Source organism: Antechinus flavipes, chromosome 1 (assembly GCF_016432865.1).
Source record: "Antechinus flavipes isolate AdamAnt ecotype Samford, QLD, Australia chromosome 1, AdamAnt_v2, whole genome shotgun sequence".
In the NCBI taxonomy this organism is placed as follows: domain Eukaryota; kingdom Metazoa; phylum Chordata; class Mammalia; order Dasyuromorphia; family Dasyuridae; genus Antechinus; species Antechinus flavipes.
Window position 1 is genome coordinate 1,282,414 of NC_067398.1, and position 9,637 is coordinate 1,292,050.

Here is a 9,637-nt window from a genome sequence, read left to right on the forward strand (position 1 = left end):
GGAAGGCACAAAGAGTTAGGGGAAATCAAGGCAGCATTTGAAGGGAATGAGGTGTTTTAGGAGCTAGAGATGTTCAGACGAGGGAGACTAAGGGCGCAGGTGTGGAGGGAGGAAATGGAGCGGGGGTGGGGGGGCCCTTTGGTCGGACCGGAGTGGACGAAGAGTTATAACGGAGACGGTTGGAGAGGGAGGCTGAAGCTTTACAAAGTGAGTCGCTGAATGGACGCAGCCTCAGACCAGCAGAACCCGGGGAATGGTCTCACTACCTTAATGAGACCATTAAGGTCTTCGCTTAAAAAGGCCAAGGGCCCTGGGGGCCCATCTAGCGGTCCCGATCTCCATCTCGCCACGGACCCAGATGGCTCCAGAGGAGCGAAGCTGGGGACTCTGCGCAGCCCTCCCTCGCTTCGCGCCGACTGCCTCTCATGTCAAGACTCACTTCCAGCCGTCCCACAGAGCCCATCCCAGCTGGGTTGCCACCAAATCCTCCCAACTTCCATCTCGTTTCCTCCACCTAATGGCCCTATATCTCCGTACAAACATGATGTCTATCCTTATGAGGCACAATATCTGTCTACTCACCGAGAAATCCCCTAAACATTTGTTTTTGACAGGAAAGGTGGGCCCTTAAAACTTAAACTTAAAACCCTACTTTTGCAAAGAAAATGAAAATAAAAAATAAGATGTAAGAGATGTATGTCACTTACCCGTGGGTAAGTAAGATTTGAATCTTGTGGATAATCTGTCAACAAAGGCACTTAAAATTTCTAGTCCGAGTAACGCCACCTGGAGAAAAAAAAAGCATTATGGGATACAAGGAAACCTTAAGTTCTCCCCAAAAAGCCCTTTCCAAATAAAATTAGTGATCTGAATTCATCCGATTACATTTAACCAAGGTGTTTCAAGAGCCAAGATCAATGTCTGCTTTAATCTAATTCATATTTATCGTGATCACAAATTCCTTCGGGAGGAAAAGTTCCGTAGAATGCTTAAAGTCCCAGAGTTCAGTCTCGGTTCAGGTACACGATGAGCCGGAGCGCTGCAGGCTAGGGGAAGACTGCTTGTCTTTCTGGTACCGAGTTCGTGCCCAAGCCCTGTCCTTAGCTCTACGTGAGACCTTACAATAGCGAAAGCCGTCCCCTAGGAAGAAAGGGCCACATCCCGGGGACAGGAGCTAGAGGCGCTTTCCAAGCTGGGCTAAGGCAGAAGAACAAGAGACATAAGGCAAGATCAGCACCTGAATCCAAAGGGCAAAGGAAAAGGAATTCAAGCAGACAGCAAGAAAAGACGCCGCTCTTGGAGTCCACTACTTAGGTTCTAGGAAGTGGGTAGAACCCAACAGACAGGGAGGAAAAAAGGAGGGGATCAGAGGCTAAAACAAAGGAGACCCCACACATCTGCAGGGACGCCGTGAAGGGCCGGGGGGGCGGGGGGGGGAGACCCAGCAAACGAGAGGCAAAGCAGAAGGAACAAGGTGGGGAATCAGAGGGGAAATGCCAGCCCCGGGCCAGCTTCAAAGGAAAGGTAGGACAGAAGTTGGGGGAACAGACAATGAAATACCAACTGAAAGGATTCCCAGATCGCCTCCAGAAAAAAACAAAAAACAAATTCCAAGACAGAGCTATTGACGAACAATCCGTTCCGAAACAAGCTCTGCGAGCCAGCAGGAGAAAGACCTTTCAAGACAAAAGAAAGGACCCTGGAACGAGGCAAGACTATTTTGCCCTCACTAGAAAACATCGACGGGAAGGCAAGAATGTGTTCCAAGAACAACAAGCGCTCAGAGCACAAGCCAGTGCGACCTATCCTGCAAAAGCCGAACTCAGCCAGACGTAAGAAGAAGGACAAGCTGGCAATATTTGTAGAAAGAAAGCAAGAACTGAAGAGCCTGTGAGCTTCCCAAACAACAGACATGTGGGAGGGGGGCCAAGAGACACCAGAGACCAGGCGCCCCCAGAACCGATCCAACCAAAGGCAAGCAGGTACGGCGGGGAAGCCAACGGAAAAAGAGGGGCCCAAATGCAAGGTCATTATTTTATGGCAGTACTTGTCATGGTTAGAGATGGAAACAAGGTAAATGCCCGTTAACTGAGGAACGGCTGAGACGACTGTGGAACATAACCAAATGTTACTAAACTAAGAAGCAACAAAAATAAAAAACTCTTATTCAAAGGGACTAGAGCAAAATGAAGTAAACAGAACCAGAAAAACAACATGTAGTAGAGCAACAACATGGATGAAAAGACAAAGCACAAGAGAGGGCTGTGGAATTATAATGGCTGTGATGGACAAAGATGGCGGCTCTCCCAGTCCAGTCATAAGAAACGGCCAGTTCCATTCCCCCTTCTAAATGGATGTATTCTTCCTTTTACCCTCCCATCTGCACTACCGTGCTATCAGAGAAGGGGGAGGTTTCAGCGAAAACAGGGCCAAGTTGTAGAATGAATCCACCCCAAGACTTCTTGGTTTTAATGCCTTCAATATTATGGGAGGACACGATGGCTCTGAGGACCCCTTGTTTCTTTTCTTTTGGTTAAAACGTTAGCACAGATCCTTCTAACTGCTCAGAGAGGCTTCTCGGCACTCATGGGTTTGCCTCTCAAAAGACCTCAGCAGCTCCGGGCTTTTCATCAGAAATGCCTCAAAGTCCCCTCTTCTGATGAAAGATCCTTTTCTTTCTGCAGGAATATTGGCTTTGCAGGGCGAGTTATTGGTGGCTATGAGCCTGGATCTTGGTTTTCTGAGATCTCTTCCCTCTAAGAGTTGAAACTACCTGGTCTCCCGTGATCCTGCCAGAAGCTCAACTGCTTCTTCCTGCTTGTTTGCAGCAGTTTTACATATAGAGATTTGAGCTAGGCTATTCCTAGGACTTCCTTCAGGGAAGCAGAGAACTTTTTTCTCTACATGCACAGTGTTTCTAGCCGTCTTTCCTGTCGTAATACAGATCTGAAACAACAGATGCCCTTCAACAGGGGAGTGGCTGAATGAACTCTGCTCTGAGAAAGCAAAAGCTGGTGACTAAAGAGGAGTGTCGGCAGACTCGCAAAGGGAAGTAAAACATCCCAAACCCAGGCACGCTGACTACAACGTGAAGAGGAAAAGCTGCCAAGCGAGGAAGCGGAAATTTGACCAAAATGAAAAGCACCAACAGCCAAAGAGATGAGGAGCCAGCCTTCCTGACTCCTCTGAGGATGGGGGGTGAGGGGGAAGGCAAGGGCTAAGACGCCAAGGAGCAGTGTGACCTGGGCAGGGAACTCCACCTTTGACTCAGTTTCTTCAGGTGCAAAAGGAGAAGAGAGCAGCCCTGCCCTGCTAGGAATCTTAGGAGATTCAAACACCATGGCGGCTGTAAAGTCTTGCGCACAGAGCTGGGTGCCACAGAAGTCCAGCATGAATGCTCACTGCCTTCCCCCATCCCCCCTCATGGCTGCAGGGAATTATAGGGGTCAGGTCTTTAGTGGACTAATCAATCTGGTGTATGGGACGATAGGAATGGTCCCGAGCACCGACCGCACCCCGAGAGCCATGCTCGAGGAAGGTCACTTGGAGAGCCTCCGGGCCAAGGCCAAGGGCGGCTCCGTGAGGCTCTGGTCTGGCTCTAACTGGCCAGGCTCCTTGCTGCTGACTGTGCAGCCTCTGCTGTCTCTGCCAGAACGAGGCTGGATGTTTTGTTTTGTTTCTCTGGATCCCACTGAGTCTGGAACATCTTGGAGCGGTCATGGTGCACAGAACAGGTTTTCAGAAAGTCCGAAGGTGCCCAAACATCATCGGAAACCAAGTTAGACGGTCCTGCGGACTCTCACAAGAACTCTGTGTCCCGCCGGGCCTAGCTTCCCCCACCTCCGCCCTCCCAGGGAAGCTCCAAGTCGGAGCCAGCCCCCATCACCCTCCTCGAGCCCGGGGGGCCTGAGTGGCCGGAGCAGAGATGAAGCTGACGTGGGCTGAACTGCGAGCCACAAGAACCGACAGGAAACCCAGGGCAATGAGGCCGAGAGCGGGGCTCCTCACAGCGGGGGGCCCCCAGACCGCCCAAGCTCCAAGCCTGCACTCCTCACGGGGCAGCTTCCAGATTCTACCTCATTCAGAACAAAAGGCCTCGGAAAAAGAAGTTCAGTCCAGAGGACACTCAATTGCCACAAAAACACAGAAACTGCTGCATTCAACACAAGGTCCTCTTCCCTAGTTCTGGGCCAGAAGGGGGCCACGTTGCCTCCCGTCTAGTACCACCATGACCTTGTGACAGTCCCTGCCTTCTCCTTGGACCTGACACTGAGGGCAGAGAGCCCTTCACCTGCTACCTCACTAGGTTCTCAAGGTCCTGCCCATTTTACAAGTGACAAACTGAGGCAGAGAGCTAGAAGGCATTAGGGGCCAGATCCCCGGCTCCAGCACTTCTGGAGCGACCGCCCCCTGCTTTAGGAGAGTAAGAATCCTCTCCTAGCAATAAGAGCTCATTTGTTATGGGTCGATAAAGGCTTGTAGAGCACATGTGTGGCATACAGCTAGTGCTTAAGCAATGCTCATTCCCTTCCCCTCATTGGAGGAACAATGCATTTTGGGGCCAAAGCTGAAGAGCAAAGGCTGGTCCACAATCCATGTCCCATGGGGGGTGGGCTGAGGGGCTGGGCCCAGCGCTTTGCCCAGCAATGCACCTCCAGCTGCCCCTTGCATCCTTCCTCCTTCTCTCTACCCCTAGGGCTTGTCTGTCACAGTGGGGAGCCGGCCCATTCCCAGAAACTTCTTGGCTCACCTGGGGGTCAGAAGGTCTCATTCCCCCCTCCCCTCCAGCTGCTGGATGTTCCCCAAGTCCCTTGGATTAAGGAACTGAAATCTCAGTCATTCCAGTTTCTCACGGGAGACCGGACAGTGGACAGTTTTGCTTCCTCCAGGGTCGCCATCCACGACCACCACGGCTGCAGAAGGGCAGGCTCTCCTGCTCCCAGAAGTTCCGCTTCATCACCTACTCAAGGTGGGGGCTGAGCTGACCTTCTCCAAGGCCACATCAGAGAAACTGGGACTTGGGAGGGTCCGCGGGGTGAGGGAAGCTCCAAGCCTGGCCTCAGACCTGTGGCCAGCGAGGCAGACACAAGCAGAGAACAGCCTCCATGGCACAGGAGGTGGCCACAGATGTAGCCTAGTCCACTGCGTGCTGGCAGTCACAGACCCGGTGCCAAGGGGCGGTGGAGAGGCACAGGATGCCCAGGAGTCGGGCAGTCTACTCAGGACAGATGTGCTAGAGATGCAGCCAGAGGCAGGGACATCCCTGAGGTCTGGGCCCGCCCACAGCGGCCAAATAGAAGCCAAAGCCCGCTCTCAAGGAGCCGGTCGAGGGGAGCCAAAGGGCACAGTCCAGAAAATCTGGGGTGGCTGGTCCGGGTCCTTCTTCAAAATGGAGGCTCTGGGAAGCTTATCAGCAGGAAGAGGGTCCCAGGAGCCAAGTGAGGAGGGGGCTGCAGTGGGGAAGGCCCGGGTACAGAACCCGGTGCTGTCTCTGTCATCTCCCAGGAGGGTCTTCATCCAAGGCAACCACTTCCAAAGCACCACATTCACGGAGGTCCGACCTCGCTTTCTCTCCGCATCTGTCATAGGCCGCAACCCAAGGCCTCCTTCACCACCCCTCCGGCCTCTGGCCAATTCGGCATTAGAACGAAGCAAGCGACCCCTGCAGGAAAAGCGTCCTCCCCCACAGCACGGGCCCTTTTCTCTTATCCCCTGAGGAAACTGGAGCCTGAGGGGCCTGAGAGCGCTCCTGGATCGCCCCCCTTGTCACTGGGAGCCTCTCCTCCTCTTCCGGGGAGGGGGGCCCTCTTCTGGACCCCTCCGGCCTTTCTGGCCCATTCCAGCCAGGACACCCGCCTCCCGATGGGACAAGCAGCCTCTTTTCTCTGGCCGGCCGTGCTCCCACCCGCCTTCTTCCTTCTGTCGGCTTTACTAAAGGCTCTTTCAAAGCAGCCATCACCGTGGCGTGCGGCCCTCGGGCTCCTCCCGTGCAGAGGCTCTAGCAGACCGAGGGCAGGAGCTGCTGCAGACCCAGCAAGCGCTTCCCGCCTCTTCCGGAGGGTTTCCTGCCATAGGCTCTACCGGGCCCAGGAAAGACCCAAAGCAAAGGACAGGTCAAGGGTATGCAAAGGCCTCAAGGGCCGAGCCAAGAGGCAGAGATCGACGGCTCTCGCTCCTGGGCCAGCCCACTCAGGAGCCTCTCTGACTGCTGGGAGGTCAGGGCCTCCAAGGTCAGGCGAGGAGACCGAGGGGACCGGATGCCCCGGAGTTCAGCTTTTCCTGCCTCCGGGCCCAGTGTGCTGCCCAGTGTGCTCTCCGATGAACCGTCCTGCCTCGTGAGCTCCGACAGGCTCGGGCCTCCCGGCTCCCCGCTCCCACCGCCGTCCTCGGGGGCCTCCGTAGCTGCCCGGTTCCGCTTCCCTCACTGCTTCCGCTTCCGGCCGGACCGGCAGACGGGCCGAGAAGCAAGTGGGAGTGAGAAGAGACCCCACCTAGGCCAGGCTCTCGGGGCGCGCCCTCCTGAAATGGGCAACGGGGCTCACCCCCGCAGTCAGCCCCAGGTCCCCTGCGGGGGGGGGGGGCAGTCAGCCCCAGGTCCCCTGCAGGGGGGGGGGGGGAGGGCAGTCAGCCCCAGGTCCCTGCTGGGGGGCAGTCAGCCCCAGGTCCCCTGCGGGGGGGGGGGGGGCAGTCTCCTGGGGGACCCCTCTGGGCTCAGGAAAGCCCCCACAGTCAGCCCCAGGTCCCCTGCGGGGGGGGGGGGGGGGGGGGGGGCAGGCAGCCCCAGGTCCCTGCTGGGGGGGGGGGGGGGGGGGCAGTCAGCCCCAGGTCCCCTGCGGGGGGGGGGGGGGGGGGGGGGCAGTCAGCCCCAGGTCCCCTGCAGGGGGCAGTCAGCCCCAGGTCCCTGCTGGGGGGGGCAGTCAGCCCCAGGTCCCCTGCGGGGGGGGGGGGGGGGGGCAGTCAGCCCCAGGTCCCCTGCGGGGGGGGGGGGGGGGGGCAGTCAGCCCCAGGTCCCCTGCGGGGGGGGGGGGGGGGGCAGTCAGCCCCAGGTCCCCTGCGGGGGGGGGGGGAGGGCAGTCAGCCCCAGGTCCCCTGCGGGGGGGGGGGGGGCAGTCAGCCCCAGGTCCCCTGCGGGGGGGCACACCCTGAAGCCCCCTGCAGGGGGCACTAAGAAGCGGCCCCGGGAGAGGGTCGCCCTGACTGTGCTCGATGGGGTCGGGCCCAGCCACAGGCCTGGTCAGGCTGAGGCGGCCGCTGCTGCTCCTGCTCCGCACTGGACCTGCTGCCAAGCAGCGGAGCCGCCTGCATGAGACCCCAGGCCCGGCCCCCGGGAAGCCTGCACCCTCCTGGCGGCAGAACGCCAGACCCGTGCCCGAGGCTTGGGGGCGGCTGTGGGGACGCCCAGCGCCGCCTCCTGGCTGCAGACACCTCCCCCCACTCCCCGGGAGCTCCAGAGAAAGCAGCAGCGGCGGAATCTCGGTAACCTCGGGACACGAGTTCAAATCCAGCCTCACCCTGCTGCCACGCCCCCTCCTGCCTGTCTCAGTATCCTATAAAATGGGGATCCGCGCAGGGTCCAGGACGCAGGAGGGGCCTTCCCTTCTCAGGGGGCCCTCCACCTGCTGGACTTCGAACTTATGGGGGGGGTCCCAGAGATGGCTCTGGCTCCGCCTCCCCCTGCTCCTTCCTCAGGGGCCCCGCCCCCTCTCTTGGCCCTGCCTCCCCCTTTCCTCCTAGTCCCAGCCCCTTCTTACCCCTCCCCTCCCAGCTCCCTTCCACGGGGCCCCGCCCCCTCCCTACGAGGTCCCGCCCCTCGCTCTTCCCCACCCCCAACTCACCTTGCTGTGACTGGCCGGAAGCCAGGCCGTGAGCTCGTCCACGACCCGGCTCAGCTCGGCCTCGTCTACCTCGAGCTCCAGCCCCTCAGCCCCCGCGCCGGTTCCGGGCGCCCGCAGCCGCCGCAATAGCTCGTGGCCCGCTTGGAGCCGGCCGCCGGCGTCCCGCGTCCGCAACAGCAGCGCGCACAGCTCCGACAGGCTCGGGCCCCCCGGCTCCCCGCTCTCGCCGCCGTCCTCGGGGGCCTCCATAGCTGCCCGGAGGCGAGCACGGTCGCAGCCCGGTTCCGCTTCCGGCACTGCTTCCGCTTCCGGCCGGGACCGGCAGACGGCCCGAGAACCCAAACACTCAAAAGGGGCGCCCCTGCCCGGGTGCGAGACACGCGACTGCGCAGCCACGCCCCGGGACGTCAGCGCGATGCTTCCTCCGCGACTCGCGCAGGCGCTCGCTCACTGCCGCGCCCCGCCCCCCGAAGGGCGGGCTCTACCCCAGAGCGGCGCAGGCGCACACCAGCCCACTGGGACCCGCCCTCTCAAGGCTGTATGTTCCACTTGAGACTGGCACGCGCACTGTGTCCTCCTCCATCCCAAGTCCGGGCCGAACCGGTCTCAGAGGCGGGAGGCTGATGGACCCAACCTTTATTAAGTGCTGACTGTGTACTTCTCTCTGTCCTGTGATTTCTCCTCTAGTTTCCCAAACAGCCCCTCCTCTTTTACAGCAGAAGAAACTGAGGGAAGGGAGCCGGCGCCCCACCTCCGCCAGCTTGGGACCCCACCCGGGCCCCGCCTCCCCCAGCCTGGGACCCCACCCGGGCCCCGCCTCCCCCAGCCTGGGACCCCACCCGGGCCCCGCCTCCCCCAGCCTGGGACCCCACCCGGGCCCCGCCTCCCCCAGCCTGGGACCCCACCCGGGCCCCGCCTCCCCCAGCCTGGGACCCCACCCGGGCCCCGCCTCCCCCAGCCTGGCCCCGCCTCCCCCAGCCTGGGACCCCACCCGGGCCCCGCCTCCCCCAGCCTGGGACCCCACCCGGGCCCCGCCTCCCCCAGCCTGGGACCCCACCTAGACCCCGCCTCCCCCAGCCTGGGACCCCACCCGGGCCCCGCCTCCCCCAGCCTGGGACCCCACCCGGGCCCCGCCTCCCCCAGCCTGGGACCCCACCCGGACCCCGCCTCCCCCAGCCTGGGACCCCACCCGGGCCCCGCCTCCCCCAGCCTGGGACCCCACCCGGACCCCGCCTCCCCCAGCCTGGGACCCCACCCGGACCCCGCCTCCCCCAGCCTGGGACCCCACCCGGACCCCGCCTCCCCCATCCTGGGACCCCACCCAGACCCCGCCTCCGCCAGCCTGGGACCCCACCCGGGCCCCGCCTCCCCCAGCCTGGGACCCCACCCGGGCCCCGCCTCCCTTCCCAGATCCTGCCGCAGCCGGGACAACGCCCGATCGCTGCTCTCTAGGACCCCCCTGGGCTGGAAACCCCGCACCCGGGAGGGTGGGACGGACAAAACCCCTCCCCGGGCATCTCTTCTGGGCCGGAAGGGGAGCGACCCCGGCAGAGGGGACCGAGGCGTCCGCGTCAGGTGCAGGCAGCGTGGCCCGGGGAAGGGGGAAGGGGCCTTCGAGTTTGATTGAAAAGCTAAACTGAGAGCTAGAAATCCTGTGGCAGAAGGTGGCTTAAACCCTCAGCTTCCTCCTCCCCCCAGGAGGGACTCTTAGAAACTAAACGAGAAGTAGATCCCATCAAAGGAGTCAGAGCAGCTACAGGGAGAACGTGGGCAACTGGGCCCGAGAAACCCAAAAGGGACCC

The 9,637-nt window shown here is 60.7% G+C and overlaps 1 protein-coding gene across 1 annotated transcript in view; it reads right to left on the minus strand.

Moving 5' to 3' along the window:
- Positions 1-8,172, minus strand: part of CLASP2 (cytoplasmic linker associated protein 2) — an 88,049-nt gene extending 79,877 nt beyond the window's left edge. Inside the window, 2 exon segments of the mRNA XM_051973470.1 lie at positions 708-786; positions 7,836-8,172. Coding sequence (XP_051829430.1) covers positions 708-786; positions 7,836-8,084 — 328 coding nt within the window. The 5' untranslated portion in view covers positions 8,085-8,172.
- Positions 8,173-9,637: the final 1,465 nt, after the last annotated feature.